The 25,811-nt window shown below is 33.8% G+C and overlaps 1 protein-coding gene across 5 annotated transcripts in view; it reads left to right on the forward strand.

The window, feature by feature from the left end:
• LOC133181986 (protein sel-1 homolog 1-like) overlaps window positions 1-25,489 on the forward strand; it is a 36,436-nt gene extending 10,947 nt beyond the window's left edge. For all 5 annotated transcript variants that reach the window (XM_061316666.1, XM_061316669.1, XM_061316665.1 and 2 more), the window contains 10 exons: window positions 1,983-2,197; window positions 5,148-5,216; window positions 5,332-5,409; window positions 9,272-9,334; window positions 12,041-12,128; window positions 12,332-12,480; window positions 13,884-14,049; window positions 14,237-14,484; window positions 14,781-14,906; window positions 24,677-25,489. In XM_061316666.1, the coding sequence (XP_061172650.1) occupies window positions 1,983-2,197; window positions 5,148-5,216; window positions 5,332-5,409; window positions 9,272-9,334; window positions 12,041-12,128; window positions 12,332-12,480; window positions 13,884-14,049; window positions 14,237-14,484; window positions 14,781-14,906; window positions 24,677-24,808 (1,334 nt within the window). In that variant the 3' untranslated portion in view covers window positions 24,809-25,489. The remainder of the gene's footprint in view (window positions 1-1,982; window positions 2,198-5,147; window positions 5,217-5,331; window positions 5,410-9,271; window positions 9,335-12,040; window positions 12,129-12,331; window positions 12,481-13,883; window positions 14,050-14,236; window positions 14,485-14,780; window positions 14,907-24,676) is intronic.
• The last annotated feature ends 322 nt before the right edge of the window (window positions 25,490-25,811 follow it).

Genomic DNA, 25,811 nt, shown 5'->3' on the forward strand with positions numbered 1-25,811 from the left:
AATCATGGCCCCCAGGGGTAGGGCGGGGCCACAATAGGGAATCAAAGTTTTACATTGAAATACATAGGCAAAATCTTTAAAAATCTTCTTCTCAAGAACCACTGGGCCAGAAAAGCTGAAACTTATGTGGAAGCATCCTTGGGTAGTGTAGATTCTAAATTCTTCAATTCATGGCCCCCCGGGGGTAGGGCGGGGCCGCAATAAATATTACAAAGGGGAGGTCTTGTGAAGAACAGCAGGGCCACAGTAACTCAGGTGAGCATTGTGGCCCATGGGCCTCTTGTTGATTTTTATTTTGATATATCTTGCCCTGGTTTCTTTGCAATGATTGTTCAGATATACCTGGTCCTGCCTACATTGTGACTTAAAAAAACATCATAGTGGTCCAATATATCATTGACAGGTCCATTATGTCACTCAGTCGCCCAACATTGATTTTTTTGTGGAACGCTTGGAAAAACATTGAAAATGTAAAACCTTTTTTTTTAAGTATAGATTTTATATAGGTCACTATTTTCAAAGGTATAACAATCTATACGTATAAATTAATAAATTTTGCAAATAAACTCCGAAACGGGTGCACCAGAGTTCTTACTTACTCCTCTAACAATACACTATATACAAGATGATGTCCGTAAACTATATTTAGATTTCACTTGCATAGTAATGTCGTATATTAAATTAAAAGTCTACTTTTATTTTCTATACACAGCCAAGAAATAGCAAAAACGTGAGTACGGTGGCGTTTCTGGTTGGCGGATCTAGGTTACTGGAAATTTTTAATGAAACTGACAACAAGCAATTGTTTATTTATTTCATAAAACGTCAACACTGAATTATTCAATCAAAACTTGATTTAAATGATATAAAAGAAAAAGATTGTGATAACCGACTAAAAAGGGAAATGTCCAAATTATTTTTGTCATTCACCAATCTTAATATTGAAGGAAGCTTCTAGAACATCATATAGCATCGAGCCCGATGTTAAAAAGAAAAACGAAGCGATTATAGCTGCAAGAACATAAAAAAAGCTTTTGCATGAATGGTCATTGAAAAAATGGCAAATCATTGATAACACTATAAGTTGTGAATATATTTACATGTTATATATCGAAAGACTATTACATATATGTAGTAGGTTTTCTAATAAATTTATCGGTAAAATTTGTATATATAATTTATATTCCTATATTCCTAACTGAAAGCATCGTGGCAACGAACTCGAAGTAGAATTTGTACTTTGTAATAACTTGCTTACATGAAAAGAGAAAATTTATGAATAAGGTATTGTTCAAATACAATTAAAACTGTAAAATTTTGTGTTTCAATCAATACATTTCATTCTTTTTTTCTGAATACAGTCTTTGTATCAAATACTCGGCCTATTCATAGGGCGTTATAAGCTAATTTTTACACAGACCCTGTACTTGGGTCTTGGTTTATAAATATGTATGTACCTTATTGATATGTAAAAAAAAGTAAATAAAAGTATATTTTTTTACATATCAATATGGTACATACATATTTATGAACCAAGACTCAAGTACCTGTGAATTTTTAAACCCCCCCCCCCCCCCAAAAATAATTTATCAGTAAAATGTGTATATTCGCTGATTTTATCCTTGACGGAAATGAAACAGGAGCATCTGAAGTACAATATCCATAATATAGTATAGCAGGTTTCACAATAAACGTCAATTAATGAAATTGTTATTTTTCAATTTTTTACAAAAAGGGGGGTGGGTGGGGGTGGAGACGTACATGTACATCTACTTCATGCGGGATTTTGAACAAAGTATTTCTTCCTGCTATAAGCCTGTAGGCTGTCGGTAGAAACTACAATATATTTTCTGTCGGTAACGGAATAAATTTAATTCCCCGCGCCTGCACGGGATTTCATCTAGTACTATGTATCTTTAAGCCTATTTTACATAATGTCCAGTAGCCTTTATTCAGACTAGATTTTATGCTTTCTATATTAGTGGCAGATGCAGTGACCCTCTCAGGGGGCCCCGTTGTACAGAGAATTCGACTCCAGGAAGAGGCAGAGAATCAGGTTACTGGACAGAGCATGATGATGGATGATGATCTGCTTCAGTATTACCACTTCCTGGCAGACAAAGGGGACGTCCAGGCTCAGGTGGTGCTGGGTCAGCTGTACTTCCAGGGAGGGCGGGGTGTGGGCATCAATCATGAGGTAGGACACACAACTTAATTATCACTGAAATTTTAAAAAAAAAATAGATAAAAGATTTCTTTTAAAGAGCTGTTTCAACATAATGAAAATGATATTTAAAGAATCGGACGAAGTTCCAATAATCAATCAATTTCTTTTAAACTTTTTATTTTTGTCATTTTATTTTATTTTTATCAAAGAGAAGGAAGATTGCTTTAATATTTTAAATTGGATATTTTTAGCTCTACTGGTCAGAGACCAGAGGAGCTTATGCGATAGTAAGGTGTCCGTCTGCCTGTCTGTCTAGCTGTCCATCCATCTGTAAACAAGTTTTCAAAATGCTACTCCTCCTACAGTTTCGGTCTGATTTCAATATTACTTGGCACATAAATAGACTACACTAAAATACATAATTCTTTATATTGTTTTTTTAGCTCACCTGAGCTGAAAGCTCAAGTGAGCTTTTCTGATCACATTTTGTCTGTCGTCCATCTGTCCATCTGTCTGTCTGTCTGTCCATCCGTCTGTAAACTTTTCACATTTTTGACTTCTTCTCCAAAACCACTGGGCCAATTTCAACCAAACTTGCCATGAAGCATTCTTGGGTAAAGGGGATTCAAGTTTGTTCAAATGGAGGGCCACGCCCTCTTTCAAGGGGAGATAATTAGGAATTAGTGAAAAAATCATGGCATCATTTAAAAATCTTCTTCTCAAGAACCACTGGGCCAGGAAAAATGAAACTTATGTTGAAACATCCTCAGGTAGTGTAGATTCAAGTTTGTTCAAATCATGACCCCGGGGTTAGGGTGGGGCCACAATGGGGGATCAAAGTTTTACATAGAAATATATAGGAAAATATCTTTAAAAATCTTCTTCTTAAGAACAGCAAAGCCATGATTGGTCATATTTATATGGAAGCATCCTCAGGTAGTGTAGATTCAAGTTTGTTCAAATCATGACCCCCGGGGGTAGGGTGGGGCCACAAAGGGGGATCAAAGTTTTACATAGAAATATATAGGAAAATATCTTTAAAAATCTTCTTCTTAAGAACAGCAAAGTCATGATTGGTCATATTTATATGGAAGCATCCTCAGGTAGTGTAGATTCAAGTTTGTTCAAATCATGACCCCCGGGGGTAGGGTGGGGCCACAAAAGGGGATCAAAGTTTTACATAGAAATATATAGGAAAATATCTTTAAAAATCTTCTTCTTAAGAACAGCAAAGCCATGATTGGTCATATTTATATGGAAGCATCCTCAGGTAGTGTAGATTCAAGTTTGTTCAAATCATGACCCCTGGGGGTAAGGTGGGGCCACAAAGGGGGATCAAAGTTTTACATAGAAATATATATAGGAAAATATCTTTAAAAATCTTCTTCTTAAGAACAGCAAAGTCATGATTGGTCATATTTATATGGAAGCATCCTAAGGTAGTGTAGATTCAAGTTTGTTCAAATCATGACCCCCGGGGGTAGGGTGGGGCCACAAAGGGGGATCAAATTTTTCCATAGAAATATATAAGAAAATATCTTTAAAAATCTTTTTCTTAAGAACAGCAAAGCCATGATTGGTCATATTTATATGGAAGCATCCTCAGGTAGTGTAGATTGAAGTTTGTTCAAGTCATGACATCCCCCCCCCATCCCCCCCGGGATAGGATTGGGTCACAATGGGGGATCAAAGTTTACAGAGGATTATATAGGAAAAAATCTTTTTCTCAAGAACAGAAAAGCCATGATTAGTCAAATTAATATGGAGGCATCCTTGGGAGTGTAGAATGAAATTTGTTCATTTGTTCAAATGAGGGCCCCAGGAGGTAGGGTGGGGCCACAATGGGGGATCATAGTTTTACAAATGAATATGGGGGAAAAAATCTGCTGCTCAAGAACAGCAAAGCCATTTGTTATAGTGATATTAAAGCATCATAAGGTAGTTTAAAATTCAACCCCCCCCCCACCCCCATAAACTTTTCAATACTGAACTGATTTTTGCTTATTATTCTAGCCAATGTGCTCAGGTGAGCGATGTGGCCCATGGGCCTCTTGTTATTTCAATGAACGGTGTTTCCATGGTCACAAAAATAGAGATTTCTGGGAAATACTTTCAAAATGCTACTCCTCCTACAGTTTTGGTCTGATATCAATATAACTTAGCACACAAGTAGACTATACTAAGATACATAATTCTGTTTATGGGTTTTTGATTTCAATGAACAGTGTTGCCATGGTTACTAAAAGAAATTTCTGTGAAAAATTTTTAGAACACTACTCCTCCTACAGTTTTGATCTGATTTCAATATAACTTGGCACACAAGTAGACTATACTAAGATACATAATTCTATTTATCGGTTTTTGATTTCATTGAATGGAGTTGCCATGGTTACTAAAAATAGAAATTTCCATGAAATACCTTGAAAATGGTACTCCTCCTACAGTTTTAGTCTGATTTTAGTATAACTTAGCACACAAGTAGACTACACTAAGATACATAATTCTCTGTAACAGTTTTGGATTTTGATGAACAGTGTTGCCATGGTTACTAAAAATAGAAATATTCTTAAAATACTTTCAAAACGCTATTTCTCCTACACTTTTTGTCTGATTTCAGTATAACTTGACATACAATTAGACTACACAGAGATACATAATGGATGTTATTGTTTTTTTGATTTTGCTGAATGATGTTGCCATGGTTACTTAAATCGAAATTTCTGTAAAATTGTTTTAAAAGGCTACTCCCCCTACAGTTTTAGTCTGATTGCAATAAATCTTGCCACAAAAAGAGACTAAACCAAGGATAATTATTCTATTTATTGCTGTTGCAATGTTTCAAGTCCAAGTGCTACTTCTATCTTCCTTTATAAGTACAACCAGTAGAGCTACAGTCTTGTCAGAGACTTCTGGTTGTAAATCAAATCAGAGTTTTATTGTATCAGTACATGATGTATACTTTTACTTTAAATTATTTCAGAGAGCCCTGCACTATTTCCTTATGGCAGCAGAGTCTGGTAATGCCAATGCTTTCGCTTTTCTTGGAAAGGTCAGTTGCACACACAGGGTACAATATAAACAGTCAATAGCTCTGTATAACTATAGTCGTTTTACTTCCTTTAGGCAGTTTAATGGTACATGGTACATTTTTTTTTATATTACAGATGTACTCAGAGGGCAGCCCTGCAGTAAAACAAAGTAATGAGACAGCATTTAATTACTTCAAAAAAGCTGCTGACAAGGTATGGCTCCAGACTTCTGTCTGTATATCATATTAAAATCTTCCTTGTATAAGAGTATTTTTAATCATGAGAATATTAATAGACTTATTTACTATATAGCTAATAAATGGTCTGTAATTAAAAAAAAAAAAGAAAAAAAAAGACTACTAAAAGTTTAGAGAATTTTAGCATTCAATACCTTGGAGTTTTATTGAATGCTGAGTTTGCATTTCATATACATGTATGTCCTAAAACATTCTGAATAAGAGAGTTCAGTATTGAAAATTCAAAATAATATACGGTAAATTTGCAGGCATCATCAGTATAAACACTTTGTATATACTGGCTGCACAGTCCAGTCCAATGCTTCACTAAATTTAGAACAACATCCTGCATAGGAATATCCTAATTTCATCAAATAACAGTAGTTTTCAACTTCTTGTTGTGACCCTCCAATTGTTCACACAGTTGAAAAATTATATGGTGCACACTGTCCAATCCGGCACATTGGACTTTCAGACCTCATATTTTATTCCCCAAAATTTCTTGATAATTCATATAGAATAAAACACTGTGTATTCTGACCACTGTGCATTCCAAAATCGGGCGTTTTTTGTCAACAATCGGACATAATTAGACGGGTGTACCATAAATAGCTGCTGGCCAGGTAACTTTAATGTCCCATTTGGTCACATGATTGGTCTACTGAGAGAGTAGTTAATTACATGATTGTATGATTTTAAAAGTGTTTACTTAAGCAATAAATGAAAACTTTTTGAATTAAAAAATTTGGCAATCAATTCTCTTTGTTGTTATCATTTTTATTCTCACATTGACAAATAGCATCCATGCAACAGGAAATGAAATAAAAAAGTAAATGATATTTAGATTGCCTTTACCTTACAGAATGAATAAGATTTTTAGCTTGAAATGAAAATAAAACTTACAGTCATGCAGAGTCCTTCTTTAAAGCCATGCCGCCAAAAAATATGAATGGCGAACTACTTTGTAATGTGAACAATACACATTTTGAATGCAGCATCTTTTTTAATAGAACACGTTTCATGTCAGGGTTAATATAAACTGAATTGAGCAAGGCTGTGCACATAAAAGATCTGCCAAAAGCAAAAATACTGCTTTAAGTTGCCCATAAAAATTAAATTTTAAAATTCAATCACAATCACAATGTTTTAGAGAAAAATCTCATTTGTGTGAAAAGTTGTGTGATGGTATTAGCAGCATAGCCTATGTTGATAAGTAAACAATGGAGAAAAATCGGAGAGAAATGTGGTGTAGAAAAAAAACAATATTACTGTGTAGAGAAGGTAGACAAAATATTTACTTTAATATCAACTGTCAGTAAGTAAAATGCTAAAAATGAAATTGCAACGACTCGAAACAATCGCCAGTTCCATCTGTTTTGTTCTTTAGAAAAAAACATCATATCACTAATGCTTTCACAAACTGTTTAACACTGTTTCTTGAAGAGATGCTATATTTTATACAACAAATAAACACACAATTATGCAAACACCTTGACAGTTAAATACATGTGTGCATGCTGTACTTTAAACCTAATGAAAATTATTTTTTTTTGTATGAAGTCTGACACTTATCATAATGCTTAGAAATATTCAACACTGGGTAATTCGACACACTGTCTAATCCGACATTGATTTTATTTCCTGCCGCATGTCAGATAAGACAGGTTTCACTGTATATACCAATTTCAAATCAATGAATTAAATATATTCCAAAAAAGTTGCTTAAGGGGATTGGATCTTGCTATCAAAAGTATTAAGAATTTTATATCAAGTATATTTCAAGAATCTACACACATAGTTTAACTAAAAATCAAAACAAAATATGGGGGTCAGTGCAGTTCTTTTGGTGCTATAGAGCATTTAATATGACCTTTTTGCTCTGTAATTACATCTAACAGGTAATCATTTTTTCGAAGTTTTCCCTCAAATAAATCATGGGACCAGATACAGTCTTATCAAAATTAGTGACTATATGAAAAACTTTCAAATTACTCTGCATAATCAATTATTTGACTTTTCTGCATTCAACAAATGTCATTTTTCTGGAATTAATAATTTAGAAAGCAATAAAATCATTTTTAAGTATTAAGCTCATACTGAATTTAAGCAGAATGGTTAAAATTATCTTATATATTCAGAAAAGAAAATAAAAAGTTGGGGTCTGTAAATTTTCAGATATTACTAAAATAATGCTAATTTTAAGCTTAAATATGGACTTTTTTTTGGACTTTTGCAATCTATTTGCTATATTTGTCACAATATGATGCATTTAATATATAATTTGGGACCAGTATAAAACAGTTCACTGCTAAAAATAAATCTGTGTTCAGCCTTGGTGGATAAATAGGAATCCAAACTTAACAGTACCGTAAATACTTCAAAACAAAAAAGTGATCATTTTCTTGTAAACCACAAAATATAGTTCCTCCCTTAATGCTTTTAATATGGAATTTAACCTTGGGATTTCTATGGAATATAGTTTAATTAGCATTGTAGAATCCAAATTTATTGTAAGAACTAAAATATTATGCAGAATTTTTTAAATAGAAGTCCAGACAAAAATCTGCACAATGGCTCAGAATCAAACCTCTTTAAAACATAATTTTATGATTGGATGCTGTTCCATTCTGATGGCTGATGTTGCTTTTTCTGTCAACTTCTGAAACATGTTTCTTGTGTTTTTTCTCTTTCTGTCCTATAAGAGATACTTAAGATATCAAAAAATGATTACAAGTGCTTTATTTTAGACACATTTGATTTATTAAGTTTTGGTTTGGTTCATGAAGAAAATAAATCATTTTAATTCAAAAACTTTATTTTGAAGCTCATGACATTTTAACCTTGGGCCACGCGCACTATCTCCAACCTTTAAAGACTGAGATTTTTACAAAAGTATTAAGTTCAGACAACCGAATCCAAACTATTCTGACTTGGATTTTCATAACAATTGCTTTGGTATACAGTAAGTATATCTAGGACCATTCACTTTAACAGAAACGTCATTGTCCACAAACTTTATGGACAATCCTAGTACTCAAGATATGTACTGTACAGAAGAAAGTTAAAAACAGAAGACATCCTCTTCTCTTATATAAATAGGCTTATAGATTATCATACTTGGACACATCTTTTAAATAAAAACTGCTGATAATTGTTTTATCCGTTCTGCTCTTTTTAAGAATTTAGCATGCCATACCCACTATGATTTTCATTATGTTATTCACATTTTGGTAACAACTTGTTGAGAGACCTCTGTCCAAACCTCTTTCAGTGTTTTATTTGACCTACTCTTATTCATGATTTGATTTAAAATTACTTGTAAATGATACATGCTTGATAATGATTAATACTGACCATATTGCTTTAGCCACTTTAGATTTCAAAGGCATTTAGAGTTATATTTGTGTGATGAATATCTTGAAAATTTGTAAACTAATTCTTTGTTACTTCTGACAGATAAAAATATGAAAATATAGTACATTGGTCTTCATGCAAAGAAAGAGGTGCATGCAAGAGCTAAATAGATTTAAACCACTAATTGAGTTATTTATGCTGAAGACAGGAGGCATTGTATAGAGTCAGATGATGTTCATTCTAGATTAAATTGTTTGTCTGTGTGGTGTTTGCTGAACTGTTTGACAGTAGTAAGGAATATATCTTTTCAATGTAGCTTGTTTACTTAGTATGGAGGCAATTTTCAACTGACCACACTATCATGCAATGTCATATCACTTTTTTGTTTAATAAATGCATTGCAAGTGCCACAGTGATGTTTAAAGCAGTTTCTTTCTATAATGTATACTCTATTAATTGATATCACTTTAAATCTTGGTTTCCAGGGGAATCCTGTGGGTCAAACAGGACTGGGAATGCTGTATATGTATGGAAGAGGAGTAGAAAAGGTAAATTTTATGTCTCTACTGTGTATAATGAAAGTTTTATTTCCCTTTTTAGCTCACCTGAGCCAAAGGCTCAAGTGAGCTTTTCTGATCGAAATTTATCCTTTGTCTGTCTGTCATCGTTTGCGTTGTCGTCGTTGTTGTCACAAACTTTTCACATTTTCATCTTCTTCTCCAGAACTACTGGGCCAATTTCAATCAAACTTGGCACAAAGTATCCTTGGGTGAAGGGGATTCAAGTTTGTTCAAATGAAGGGCCACGCCCTCCTCCAAGGGGAGATAATTACTATATAGCAAAAAATTAATGGCGTTATTGAAAAATCTTCTTCTCAAGAACCAATGGCCAGGAAAGATGAAACTCATGTGGAATTATTGTCAGGTAGTGTAGATTCAAATTTGTTCAAATCATGACCCCCGGGGGTAGGGTGGAGCCACAATGGACGATCAAAGTTTTACATAGGAATATATAGGAAAAATCTTCAAAAATCTTCTTCTCAAGAACAGCAAAGCTTTGATTGGTCATATTTATATGGAAGCATCCTCAGGTGGTGTAGATTCAAGTTTGTTCAAATCATGACCCCCAGGGGTAGGGTGGGGCCGCAATGGACGATCAAAGTTTAACATAGGAGTATATAGGAAAAATCATTGAAAATTTTTTTCTCAAGAACAGCAAAGCAGTGATTGGTCATATTTATATGGAAGCATCTGCAGGTGGTTTAGATTCAAATTTGTTCAAATCATGACCCCCGGGGGTAGGGTGGGGCCACAATGAATGATCAAAGTTTTACATAGGAATATATAGGAAAAATCTTCAAAAATCTTCTTCTCAAGAACAGCAAAGCCACGGTTTGTCATATTTATATGGAAGCATCCTCAGATAGTGTAGATTCAAGTTTGTTCAAATCATGACCTCCAGGGGTAGGGTGGGGCCACAATGAAAGTTCAAACTTGTAGAGAAAAAAGTCACAGTTGGTCCAAAAATTATGTAAGCATCCTTAGTTAGTGTAGATTTAATTTTGTTCAAATCACACCCCCCCCCCCCCCCCCCACTCCTTTTTAGGGGTAGGTTGGGACCACTTATGCATTTAAGCTTTTCAATACTAAACTGATTTTTCCAGCCACAGTGCTCAGTTGAGCGATGTGACCCCTGGGCCTCTTGTTTGTTCACCTTTTTCACCCCCATCCTGTGAAAGTGAACTCCAAACTAAGATATTTATAATTCAGCTGCATTTCGTATGACTGGGTTTTAAAAGGGGTGAAATATGACTTGTTTGCTATTGCATAATGAAATAGGCAAGATTTTCTGGTGCATGGTATATAAAATTATATTAAATTCTGAATCCTAAAAAAGAAATGAAATTTCTTTGCTAGTGAGTGCCTGTACAGATAGACGGTACACAACTACTAGTTCATTAGGATCATTTCTGCTTTTGTTACAGTCTTATTTATCTGTATGCTACAATAAAATCACAGATAAAAACACACTCATGTTTGTAAAAACTAAGAAATAATGAAAGAAAAAGGAAATGCAACAGAGGAAGGGCTTATTTGACGTTTGACTGGGTTTAGATGTTTAATGATGTTCTCCGTTTACCATTAGTACTATGATTACAAGGATCTGAAGGCTATTGATTACAGTTAGAGGCAGATTCAAGTCAAGTGTACAAATATTGTAATAACATCATTTGCTGTAGAATACATCTAACAAGCTAAATTTCTTGTTAGAGTTGCATATCTAACGAATTTGCTTTCCGAAGTATAAAAAAAGACTGTATGTTGAAATTACTTAGGGGAAGATCTTTGTCAGGAATAAATAATTTGTTTTGGAATATTTCTTGTGAATGGTATCTTGTTAGCATTGCACATCTGATTTATTTCCTATTCTAACAAAGAACTATCCAAATTCTCCAATATTTCAAAAACATTCTGATTATTCATGTGAAACATGAAATAGTGTAAGCCCTCGAGCTATGCCTGTATGTAAATATATTTTTGCAGTGTTTGTTATTTTTCCTTGTTTTTTTGCAAGAAAATAAAGAAAATATACTGCATTTTTTTGGAAAAGCTAGCAGTTGAAAGAATATCCTTGATGTTGGTTTTTCACAAAGAGAAACACACCTTTGAAAGAATTCATCCTTTAAATCACAAATCATGTGGTGAAATATGGATTTTCCTAAATGAAGTATTTCCTGTTTTTAGAAAAACAAATAAACAGATGAACTGAACTTGGGGACATTTTTTTGTACCAAGAAGAAAGAAAATGCATAAGACTTTATGAATTTAAAGTGGCAATGTTTGCTCTTTTTTGTACATTTGACGAAGTGATATGAGTTAGAAAATATGGATGATATATTATATATAAACAAATCATTTTCTTTTAATTTCATTTATTTTGACATGTGAGATATCATGCCTTAGATGAACATGCTTGTATACAAAGATTTTATGAATATTTATTATCAAGAGATGTGAAATGATGTGACATAGTTATGACACAAAAGTGATACAGCTTTTATTGTGAATGGTGTTCAACTCTTGCTCTTGTATGTTTGATCCTAGAGATATGGGTCATCAAAATATATTTTAATTAACTTAATTTCCCCTTTTCCCATTAAACTTGATTTCAAAATTTACAATTTTTGGGATCACTTTAGCAGAAAGGGGAAAATGTGCTCTTGTATTATATACATATACATCTCTGTTTTACAGGATTTTACTAAGGCTCTCAAGTATTTTAGTTTAGCCGCTGACCAGGGTTGGGTAGATGGACAGTTACAGCTGGCACTGATGCATTATGGTAAGCTCTGTTAAATACAACTTCCCTTGATGTTTTCAGTGTTTAGTAAACAGTTCCTTTTAACATCAAGACTTGTACATTATTTTGTGTACCTATTTGTAAATCAGAAAAAAAGGCATTTTAATTTATGAAAATTGCTCATGAATAAGTGAACAGATTGTCCATTGATTTTCACTTGCCTGTTTTTGTTTTTGGCTACCTAGGTGGTAAAGGAGTGCGCCGGGATTACAAGTTGGCAGTCAAGTATTTTAACCTGGCCTCACAGGGTGGACACTTGTTGGCCTTCTACAATCTTGCTCAGATGCATGCCACTGGTACAGGTGTACTCAGAAACTGTCACACTGCAGTAGAGGTATTTCAAAGTTGTAAACATCAAATACGAGTACAAAATAAAGTACTGTAATACCGTGTAGTAATTTTTTTAAAAAACACACTGGATGATTTCTAGTTATGAAAGGTTACTGTACATCATAATTTTGACAAATTGACCATTGAAAGCAGTATCACAAATGGGGATGAAAAGATTTGAGTGAATTTTCTAGAGTGGTTGTTTTAACATAATGTGGAATCAATTTAGTTCATTGGGATCAGTGTTTTAGGGCAAACAAAACTTTACTGATTCTTGGGGACATATTTTGTGGATAATATATACTGTATACTGTATGATTATTTTCACGAGACAATCATATGGTACATGTATTTTTAAAATTTGTTTTACCATGTGACCTATAGATCGAGCAAAGTTGTAGCACAAAAAACATTTACAAAGCTTACACTTGTAACTTTGATCCACCTTTTCAAACTACATGAGTCTAGACTGTGATGTTACATGACATCGCAAGTAAGTTGCATTTCCATAACAGTCTAAATAATGCAGTTTTTAATAAAAGGCATTGTAGATTAGATGCAGTTATTTTTTGTTTCTTTTAAGCTCTCTGCAAGTACTAAATCTTCACAATAACTGCGAGCCTAGCTGTTATACTTTGCCATTATCGCATGGAGTCATGGTAGCAAAAGAATTTTGGGAGGGTTTCACACAACAATTTGCCTGAAAAATGGACAGATTTCATTCTAAATTTTCTCTGTTCTTACTTGATAGTCTATAAAGTTCACTTCTGGAGCAGTGCTTTGCACTGCTCACCATAAGCAAGACATAATTTAACAAAACTTGGATATTGTTCTATGTATTCTCTAGAAATACAAATATAGAAAAATGAAATTTTCACGAGCTGGTGGTCTAGCTCGCATAATTCTGCAAAATTAAAGTACTTGTGAATAAAAATTGGTATGCAGTATACAGAAAATTCAGTGAACTTATAGGTTGACAAAGTTATTGTGCATGGAATTGTAAATTTATCAATAACAGTAACCAATGAAATCGGCAAAATTTGGTTCCCCCATGAACAATGATGAGTTCACAGTAGATATATAAAGAAAACTGTTGGGAAATTTCAAAGTGGCCATTATGATGAGGAAGGGCTATGAGGACAGTATTATATATTGACTGAGACAGTGTAAAATACTGTATGTGTACTTAGAAAAGCGGGCTTCATATTTTAGCAGCTTTGGCGCAGACAACGATGGGCTAATTCATGAATACCGCTAAATCAATTATAAATACAATCTATGGCATGGACATGTATAACACTAATTCATGATTTCACCAACAACTCCATACCCAGTGATTGCACTAAATTTTGAATATGCCAATTTATGTACACGTACAGTATTCTGACAGAAGGTGTTCTCTTTCAGCTGTTTAAAAACGTGGCAGAGAGAGGTCGATGGGCAGAAATGTTGCCCGAGGCATACAATATGTACAAAGAGGGTCACATCTCCCAGGCCCTCATGAAGTATGTCTTCCTTGCAGAGTTAGGGTTTGAGGTGGCTCAGTCCAATGTAGCCTATATGTTAGATCAAGGTAAGCAATATAGAACTACTAAAACATACCCTGTTGTTTTGGAAGTTTATGTGTAACTGATTCATTCTCATTTATTTCTTTAATTTCTAGACACTTTCTGTTTTAACTGAAGAGAGATTTTAATCTACATTTTGTTTCAAAGTTAAATGTGCCTTAGAACTCCATCAGAAATTGAATGTCTTTCCAGGGGATACTGGGATGTTTGAGGACACAGAGGTATTGGAGAGGGCACTGCTTCAGTGGACTAGGGCAGCCTCACAAGGTTCCACTGTGGCCCGTGTTAAGATGGGGGACTATCATTACTATGGATTTGGTACAAAGATTGACTATGAGACAGCTGCTAGTCATTATCGCCTGGCCTCCGAACAGCAACACAGTGCCCAGGCCATGTTTAATCTGGGATATATGCATGAGCAAGGGCTGGGTCTGAAACAGGTACACTATTACATATATTACTAAATTGGGATGTCAGTAATATATATGGTATACTTAGTTATTTATTTGGTTATAAATTTATGCCCTGTCAGATTGTCCCCCTCCCCTCAAATAAATTTCAAAATAAACGTTCTATTTTAAGTATGGCTTTGAAATGCAATGACAGTATTGAAAAATAATGTAGTAATAAAGTTTTAATACCTCTGAAGTTACATAAATTTCAATCTGAAAAAAATATATAAGAAATATGTCAGAATGGCTTGACATTGAAAATTAAAAGTGAAGTTTTGTTTTAGGACGTACACTTGGCCAAAAGGTTTTATGACATGGCAGCAGAAACCAGTGTGGATGCTCACATTCCTGTCTCCCTAGCTCTCATCAAACTTGGTTTATTTTATGGTTTAGATGTATTTAGTAAAGAGGTAAGTATATCTTCATTTATTTACTTAATTATTGTAGAAAAGGTGTTAAAATAGCAGTCACTGGCACCCGATCACAAGCTTGAGATATTTGTAGATTAGTATTGTGTAAAAACGGTGGTACGTCTTGTCTAGACATAAGTTTATTCTGCATCACTTATGTTCACGCTGAGAGCTTGAGATCTATTTTAAGGTGGTAATTGTATTTTTGTATCCATGTTTATTGTTATTGTAAAGGAGGTCTGCAGCACTTTCTAAGGATTCACCCCCTTTCAACCCCTCAACTTCAGTCACTGGTTTTGATTTAGATAGATGTGTCATGCAATCTTGTTTTCAATTCGCAGATAAGCTGATAGAAGTCAAATAGGTTCAGAGGAAAGTGATGGGCAGGTCACAAGTTTGGCTGCACTGCTAACATTTCTGTATTGATTAATTAAATTTCACAGAAATAATTTCATATGGAGAGGAAAAGTAGAAATTGAATTAGGGATAAAAAGGTTATGATGATAAGATGTGTATCTACATAGAAACATCTAGTGTGGGAAATAAATTAAAGATCAAGGATGTATTTAAAAAATGCTTACTCAAGGGATAGAAGATGAATGAAAATCAGATGAAAATCTATATAGAGTATTCACATGAGAGGTCATTTTTGCAGGTTTAAATTTGGAAAATCAAAAGTACAACTTTCTTGTACTTCTACCATTAGTATGTCACAAAAGTCCTCTACATCATCAATTGACAATTTATCAAATTCTTGCCTTGGTAAAATCTTCAGTTGTATTGAATAAATATGATATTCTTATTAGGTTAAGAGATAATATGTATTTATATAGATATGTTGAACCAATCTTGCTGTAGATTTGATTTAGTGTATACTTGGGTGTAGAGGTGATTTGTTATTTTGAGGATGCAAAAGCAGATAATGCTGATTCTAGAAAGTCATGCAATAAGTAAACAAGCATTCTGAGAGTATTGCATTAGCAATACTAGTCCCCTACCGGCAAGTGTAATCTGGTTCCCGTTAAGAATTGAAAATGCCATAATTCCGTCAAAAATTAATGAAGCGGGACGAAATGCAAACTTGATCTATAACTAATCAAGGTAAAGCCACATGCCAAAAATCAGCTCAATATCTGGAAGCGTTTAGGAAAAGAGTGCGGAAAACCAAGTGGGACAGACTGACAGAAAGACAGAGGGACAGACAGACAGACGGACGGACAGACTCAGAGGAAACCTATAGTCCCCTCCGGTTTCACCGGTAGGGGACTAAAAAGGGGCAAAGAAATCGGAGTACAGTAAAGATGGGTAAAGAAATTGGGGAACAGTGTACAAAGGGGTAAAGAAAAAAGCGTACAGTGTTTAGTGTTGTAGACTGCAGTAATTTGTAAACTGTCTGTAATTTAGGTGCTAAACTAATATCTCTTTCAATATACACATACTAATTTATGCTTGAGGGAAATTTATTTTTAGACAGATAAAAGTTATGGTCTATTTCCTGTACATTACAACAAATCTTTTGTCATTGTGAATGATCAAAGAGACCAAAGTTAGGAGAAAAACCCTGTGTCCTGTAACACTTTAATGGAGTAAAAATCCTGTACAGAGAAGCCACCAAACTGTGTAGGCAAAAATATGTTGTAAAGCCAGGAATATCTCGTATTACAAGTTAAGATGTGGTAATATTGTTTATCAATCTTAAACAGTTAGCTTTTATGAATGAAATTCTGCTGTGAAACATATTTTGAAGGAGCCTATTAGAGTATTGAGTGCTAATCTGTAAGAAGAGGTGTGTAGGTGCTGTTGAGCTGTTAGGAAATGGCCTGCTACTTCACAAAACAGTGAATGTATATTGATTCAAGTGCCTTTTTTCTGTGATCTCTAAGTATTATTGCCTGCTTTATTGTCCTTGCCAGAAGTTCCTCATAGAGGAATATATGTCACAGGGTGCTAAGTCTGACTACCATATTGCATTGTTTCAGGAGGAATTCAGCTTATCAGATTTTTTCTCACTAAACACAAAAAACAGTAATTTGTGATAATTTCAGAATGCTTCAGTTCCTTGGAATTCATTAGGTTTTATGTCGGAAGTAGGAGATAAACAGAACTGGTCCCCTTCCCTGATGAGACATACAAGCTAATGTGACCCCTAGAGTGCATGACAAATCAGTGGCGTAGGAAATTCTCTGTGTTACACATTAAGCAGGTTACTTGATTATGAAGTTTTTTAAAGCACTGGGATCAGGAAATGTCACAAATTAAGAGTAATGTGTAAAATCAGATTGATTTACTATCACTACAGAACATTAATGTCACAATTCCAGTTGATCAAATCTTGTTCTGATTATTTGGAGGACTGGGATGAAATATATAGATACTAGAAGTTTGTTGTGTAATTCAATCAGATGAACTTTAAGCAGAGTAGCCGGCAGTTAATACTGGAGAAGTTTAATCTTATAGATGACTGATCTGGATAAAACTATGATGAAGATGTACTTGTATGAGATCAAACTTAATGGGACACAATTAAGAGTTGACTTTAAAATTTCTTTAAAAAATAGAGAAAATGATCCACCTGTAATTTAATTAAAGAAAAGAATAATAAAGAAAGATCAGTTCAGTCATCTTTATTAGATTGCCCTGTTGGATATTGCCAGTATATAAAAACAACAGAACCTTTTGAAAAAAAAAAATCTTATATAGCCCATATGATGTAACGTTACATAAACAAAAATGAAAGTAAAACTTCCAAGATGCACAAAAAATTTCCTTTAGAGCATTAACTTATTTATCATGATTTTAATGATACATACCATACCAAATTTTCTTATCTTCCACACTTAAAAGTTACATTGCTTTTTTAATGGCCAGCCATGAATATGACGAGAACATATAGTGTTTGTCATGTCCGTCTTCCATCCTTCTGTCACCCTTTGCATTAATTTAGCTCAGTTTCAAAAAAAAATTACCAGTATTCAAGATATTTTTGTTAAACTTCATATGCTTATACATAGTGATAAGAGCTATTCAATTGCAATCAACTAATTTTTTACCTTGACCTTTCTTTTGAACTCTTTTTTCCCAATTTTTTTTTTTAGCTCAATTTTAAGTAATAAAACAAGATTTTTTTAAAAATCAAACTTTATATGATGATACATTTTGGTGAGTGCTATTGAACTACATCAAATTTTTTGACCTTGATCTTTCCTTTAACCTTGATCTCATTTTTCTTAGGTTTGCATTTAGCTCAGATTCAAAGAACTTTTCCAAGATATTTTTATGTAAGCTTATGCACTGATACATAATTGGGTAAGAATTTATGGACTGTATCCAAATTTTTTTCTTTTTTTTACCTTGACCTTCCCAATCATCTTTGACTTTACTATTTATTGTTTATAAAACTCAGATTTAAAGAAACTATTTAAGATATTTTCAACAAAATTTAAACACTTCTACAGATATTCATGTTGCATTACTAATGTACTGTGGGTGAGGCATTCACCATCTATGGACATATTTCTAGTTTTTAATATTTCTTTAAATTGAAATCTAAATAGGAAATTTAATTGTGTAAATGTTGAAAAAAAAAAGAAGACTTTTGAAAATGTTTCCAGAAACAAAACTTCATATTTTTCTAAAAATTATATTATACTGTAAATTAAAATTTTCCAACTCTTCATCATATTATGTGGTTCGGTCAAACAACAGTTGTTTGTTTAAAAGAGATATCACTTCTTTAATTTGAGAGGTACCTATTTAAGCAAAGATATCTGAGTTTTGGAAGAAGAAAATTTGTCTGACTACCACACCTGGGTTCCAATCCTAGTCTGGTTTATCATTTTTCTCCTTTCCTGTTACACAATCATTAATTGGTTTGAATTTGGTAGGCATATGTAAAACAATTCCTTTTGTCAGTTCTTGAGAGTCAAAGACTTGAAGTTGGACCAAAAAAAAGGAAGGAGAGAAAAGTTCAGAAGCACATGATCAGTTCTTGGATTACTAGTAATTCTATATCATTTTAGATGGTTATCAGTGTTGATTTTCAGGGGGTCAAGATGATTGAAATGTATAGCCACAAATTAAGTGAATTTTCATCAGATATTGTTTTTTGTGACATTGAATATTTACAGAAATCATCTCTCAATGCCTTACCTCAAGGTCAAGGCCACATACTCTATTATCTCAATTTTGAATGTAAATAGGTCAAGGCCACATAATCTGTTATCTCAGCTTTGAATGCATGCAGTTCAAGGCCAAATACTCTGTTATCTCTGCTTGCGTGCATATAGGTCAAGGCCACATACTCTGTAAATGAACTCCTACCTTTAGTTTGTAGGTAAATATTCTATTTTGATAATGTATGCCGTATAGCTAAATTTTCATTTAACTTTCTCATAATTTTAAGGTACAATGATTGATTAAGTCAGTACTTGGTTTTGAAACAATTAAAATTCAATGTATATGCAACTTTTACCAAGTAGAAATTGAGCTTCTTTGAAGCCTCGGACCCCCCCCCCCCCCCCCTTCCCAATTGTTTTATTATATATCTTGACATCAAGTTATTCATATGAGCACTTAAGTATTAGCTGTCATTTTGGATGTCAGGCAATTTGTTTTGACGTAATTAGTAATAGGAAGACAAGAGATGAGGGAATGCTTTTTCTGTCAGAACTTGGAGTCCATGGGAGATAAGGATAGATTGCCTGCTGCACTGATTGATTTGAATAGAGCTGTTCTTGACTGACTGTGAACATTGTTGATATACTTTATCTAGTCTCCAGTCTGTGTTGACTTTAGGCATTAAGGATTTTGTTTTGTGATATTTGACTTCCCAGATTTAGCTCTTTTATCTGTCTGGGCATCAGTGCTGCTATTGTCCAATACTTTGTTATACTATACTGTAATTTCATTGAAGTGTTGTTGAGTGCTGTTCAATGCATGTGGTGTCCGAGTACAGGTCAATATTATCTTTAATTACAAAATCAAGAGAAGAGTTATTCATAATCAAGGGAAGATTTACAATGTTTTCTGGTAAATATCTCATCAGTTGTCTAGTCTAATCATTGATTATCAATAAAAACTTCACAGTGAGATACAAAAATGCTGGGTATTCATATCATCTGCACAAATCTGACATTCCAATGTAGGAATAAATGTTCTACATTGATAATGTTTTTTTTTTAATCTTGATTTTACATTTTTATCATGAATTGATAAGAGATAGAAAGGACAAAAAACTTCCATAAATTGTATGTAGAGTATTAACCCTCTCAGTTACAGATGGTGATTGTTATTTATTTGGAATCAGCCTGAAGTTTATTTTTTTAATGTAATTGAACCCAAATGCTTGGGTTAAAAAAAGAAAACTGATGAGTCTATCCAAAAAACTATTTTTAAAATCATTTACATTGATTTTTTTTTATCCAGAACTTTATGGTATGCACTTTGTATTTTAGAGATGATAACTACACTAAAAATATAAGGGTGAATTCACCTTGCATCGGACACCCTTGCACTTCAACAAGTTCTAGCGATATCGCTACCGACCGAATATTATCAAAATGGAATGTAACATGTAGTATGTGGTTAAAATATAAATTTTTCACACAAGCGTGCCCTATTTATTAAGAAAATATCATTAAAAACCGATTTTTTCGAAATAAGTCAGAATTCACCATGGATCGGACAATATTCACCATGCATCGGATATACGATATTTAAACCAGAAAATGTCATACCTTGATCTCGGTGCTTTAAAATTAGTGATATTGAAACATTTTTATCTTTTATTTAAAAATTAACCTTCTAATTAAATTTGAATGACTATTTCAATTTAATCCACAAATATGAAGAGATTTTAGTTGCATCACATGCCTTAGAAAGGCTTTACAATGCTAGTAATATGGCAATTCGCGCCTTTGTCTCGTGGGTTATAATCATCTAGTTTAAAGAAATAAATTGAGTCCACTTCTAGTCGTCATATATCGATAATTTGTATTTTCACTGAAAAATTAGAGTTTCTATCTGTCATTTGGGTTTTACATGAAAATGGAAGTGATTACCCATGCATCGGAAAGTGTCCGATGCATGGTTAATTTGTGTCCGATGTATGGTGAAATAAACATACTGGTTAAAAACAACTCTAAAATATATTATACAAACATTGAAGTAAAATTTTTGAAAAATTTCTGTAATATTAATAATCATTGGCAAATTTTACCAAGGTCCGACCCGTTCCGTTGACGCCTATTTGAAAGAACGATAACTCTAAAAATTGCAAAATCGTAAAATTCTGGTTACTTTCCTTTGATGATGCAAAATATGACCTAATTTCAAGGCCATTCTTGTGGTATTTTTATCACAACATGAAAATAAAAATCGACATCATTAAAAAGTTTAATTCTTCATCTTTAAGACAGAAACAAGTAAAAACACGGGGAGACTCAGGTTCAATGAAAGTTTATTGCTTAAAGTTGTCCGAAGCAAGGTATGTGTCCGATGCATGGTTAACACCCTATGTTAATTGAGTGAAAGAATCATTCAAACAATGGGGTCATATTACTCATCCAAGATCATTGACTGTAGTCTTGATCAAAGTGTAAAAAAAAAAATCTTTTTTTATATTCAGTAATATTTTTGTAAGATATTGGTTGATTTAAAGAGTTCTCAAAACAAGAGGGGTTATCATTCACTTGAATCAAATCGAGGTAGTTTCTTTGTTTCAAATAAAGCAAAGAAAGGGGGGGTTAGAAAAGAAATGTTTTGGAATGGATATTATCACCTGCATATTGGGCTTATGTCTCCCAGTTGATTTGATACGCAAAAGCATGTTCTACATATGAACAATTTCTAAAATAATGCAGGCTACTGAAAATAAGCTGATAATACAAGGATATCAATCTTTTTTTTAGCTCACCTGAGCCGAAGGCTCAAGTGAGCTTTTCTGATCACATTTTGTCCGTCGTCCGTCCGTCCGTCTGTCTGTCTGTCTGTCCGTCTGTCTGTCTGTCCGTCCGTCTGTAAACTTTTCACATTTTTGACTTCTTCTCAAGAACCACTGGGCCAATTTTGACCAAACTTGGTACAAAGCATCCTTGGGTGAAGGGGAATTTAAATTGTTAAAATGAAGGGCCAAGTCCCCTCACAAGGGGAGATAATCAAGAGAAGACAAAAATAGGGTGGGGTCATTAAAAAATCTTCTTCTCAAGAACCACAGGGCCAGTAAAGCTGAAACTTATATGGAAGCATCCTGGGGTAGTGTAGATTCTAAATTGTTCAAATCATGACCCCCGGGGGTAGGGCGGGGCCACAATAGGGAATCCAAGTTTTACATTGAAATATATAGGAAAAATCTTTAAAAATCTTCTTCTCAAGTACCACTGGGCCAGAAAAGCTGAAACTTATATGGAAGCATCCTGGGGTAGTGTAGATTATAAATTGTTCACATCATGACCCCCTGGGGTAGGGAGGGACCACAATAGGGAATCCAAGTTTTACATTGAAATATGTAAGAAAAATCTTAAAAAATTTCTTCTCAAGAACCACTGGGCCAGAAAAGCTGAAACTTATATGAAAGCATCCTGGGGTAGTGTAGAATCTAAATTGTTCAAATCATGACCCCCAGGGGTAGGGCGGGGCCACAATAGGGAATCCAAGTTTTACATTGAAATATATAGGGAAAATCTTAAAAAATCTTCTTCTCAAGTACCACTGGGCCAGAAAAGCTGAAACTTATATGGAAGCATCCTGGGGTAGTGTAGAATCTAAATTGTTCAAATCATGACCCCCGGGGGTAGGGCGGGGCCACAATAGGGAATCCAAGTTTTACATTGAAATATATAAGAAAAATCTTTAAAAGTCTTCTTCTCAAGAACCACTGGGCCAGAAAAGCTGAAACTTAAATGGAAGCATCCTGGGGTAGTGTAGAATCTAAATTGTTCAAATCATGACCCCCGGGGGTAGGGCAGGGCCACAATAGGGAATCCAAGTTTTACATTGAAATATATAGGAAAAATCTTAAAAAATCTTCTTCTCAAGATATATGGAAGCATCCTGGGGTAGTGTAGATTATGAATTGTTCAAATCATGACCCCCGGGGGTAGGGCGGGGCCACAATAGGGAATCCAAGTTTTACATTGAAATATATAGGAAAAATCTTAAAAAATCTTCTTCTCAAGAACCACTGGGCCAGAAAAGCTGAAACTTATGTGGAAGCATCCTGGGGTAGTGTAGAATCTAAATTGTTCAAATCATGACCCCTGGGGGTAGGGCAGGGCCCTAATAGGGAATCCAAGTTTTACATTGAAATATTTAAGAAAAATCTTTATAAATCTTCCTTTCAAGAACCACTGGACCAATAAAGCTGAAACTTATTTGGAAGCATCCCGAGGTAGTGTAGAATCTAAATTGTTCAAATCATGACCCCCAGGGGTAGGGTGGGGCCACAATAGGTATACTAAAAGGGGGGAAATCTGGTAAAGAACAGCATGGCCAAAGTTACTCAGGTGAGCGATGTGGCCCATGGGCCTCTTGTTTAAAATCAGCATTTCGCAAATTCTGTGGTCAATACAATACACAATGACCTTGTTTGGAAATACAATTTATCATTGAATGTTGGCTTATGTCTTTCATGCAAATTGTTAGGCCATCATTTTCACACTGAATTGTCTACAGATTTTTCCATTTATACCCAATCAATAAGGGGCACACTGCAGGTGTGACCAGTGTACAGGGGATGCTCACTCCTCCATAGCACCTGATCCCACCTCTGTTTCCAAAGGTCCATGTTTACTGACTGTTCACACTTTGTATTGTTTGATGGGATTTTTGAGCATTATTACTGTTCTTTATCTTCACATTTCATGTTAATTTGTAATATTGAGTACAAGCAATATTCTAGAGATTTTATGCTATATATTATCTTTTCATAGAAGTAACTCTGGTTTTTGGAAGGACTTTTAAGGGTGTTTACACGGTATACACTTGATCCATATGGCTTAAGGTCAAGATCTAGTAAATGAAAGGTGCCTACAGATATATCAAATTTAAGAAATGAATTCCTTTAATGATGCTTTATAACTTTAGCTTGGTCAAATGATGTGTTTCGGGGCACAATTTGTGGGTAAACAAGATGAAAAATAATGTTTTAAATTGTCATTTCCATTGAAAAATTAAGAAAACCAGTCATGAATATGGGAGTTTTTCCATATCATACAAAAAAATGTATCCAGATTGCCTACAATCTTTCAGAAAACGGTAATTTGTATGTTCTTGGCCTCTTCTTTAAAACAATGTAAAATTTAATATAGGTATCGGGACTACTTTTCATGTGATTTCAAATTGAATTCCATGAAAATACTTTATTTTCTACATAATTCAATTAGAGCCGTAAAGTACGGGAAAAAGAAAGTTGAAAGTGATTATGACGTCATAATGGATCTAGCACCAAAAAGTTAGTCTAAAGACATTTACTAGATCTTGACCTTAATTGTGTTTTGTTCAGATTTAAGCATTAGAAATACAACATCTTCTGATAATCCATGGTTTGTATAAAAGTCATAACCTTTCTGTATGATAAACATCAGGAATACCAATATTCATTCTTCAGAATTTACAGATCTCTAGCATTGATACAGAAATAGTGAATTATTGCTATAAGTACAATGTACTTACAACGGTCCTCAAAAGTCTGCCAACAAGTTTTATTATTTTTTTCCTATGCTACTGAGTGAAGGGTAGCCACAAAATTTTGACAATTTATTTATTTTTTGCAGATTGAGGATTACCAAAGAATTTTTTCTAAGCTGGACCCTCGATTTCACTTGGGACCTGACTGGGATATCTATTTAATGACATTCCTCGCTCTTCTACTCGGATTTATTGTATTACTACGCAGAGTCAGGTGACACCTACACCACTACAATAAACAGTGAGCTATTATATAACAAGAAGCCATATTAATCATTCAAAGAGAAACAGGGAAAAAATTGTTCTTAAAAGGAAAAAAAAATAGGATTTCTTTGAAAAGTAATTTTAGATTTCCCTTTGTAAAATTATATTGACTTCAAACTGTCAAAGATTTATGTGTGCTTTACCAGAAATTTGTAAAACTTTTCCCTTATTATTTTTCAGTTGAAAATTAAGACACTAATCTTCAACTTTGCTAAATGTTTCTATAAAGAGAAATGTGGGAGGGGGGATTAACAATATGAATTGAGCAATTATAAATATGATTTTGTATGTCTAATTCTGAGCACTGATGAGTTTGTTGAATATCCTTTGTGTATAAAAGACAAGTCTACCTTTTGTATGTATGACTGGTGATTTTGAAGCAATGTAAATTATGTTGAGTTTTTATGACTGCCTTCAAAATGTGTTTTAATATCTATCTACATGTAAATTTCTGAGTTTTCATATGCTGGTGTCATTTTAACAAGTATGTTGATGTGTGTGCGTGTGTTGGGAATATGAAAGATATGAATCTCTGATGAACTGTGTGAGGATTGGTTGTTGCTTCATGTGTACAAATACAGAGAAGTCTGTATTTAATTTGAAATTTATGAAAATTAAAAATAATGAAATAATGATCCTGTTGTTGTTTGAATAGCATATTCATAAAGAAGTTACTTTTTTTTGAAATTGTAAACTAGATATAATAATTTCCTGTGTTAACTTTTGTTAACATAATTTTTTTTAGAAAATGATGGGTGAAGAATAATATACCCCCCCCCCCCCCAAATCTTCCTTTTCCCTGTTGGAAATTTAGTGAAGTAAAAAACAAGATGTGTTTGTGAAACACTGATGCCCCTGTATGGCAGCTTATGGCAAAGGTTAAAGTTTCTCAAATGCCAGTCAAACTCCAAGGTCAAGAGGTAAAAAATGTTCATACCTAGAGAAAGGTTTTTCAGA

Source organism: Saccostrea echinata, unplaced genomic scaffold (assembly GCF_033153115.1).
Source record: "Saccostrea echinata isolate AGI-Se365-2 ecotype Australia unplaced genomic scaffold, CSIRO_AGI_Sech_v1 ptg000009l, whole genome shotgun sequence".
Lineage (NCBI taxonomy): Eukaryota > Metazoa > Mollusca > Bivalvia > Ostreida > Ostreidae > Saccostrea > Saccostrea echinata.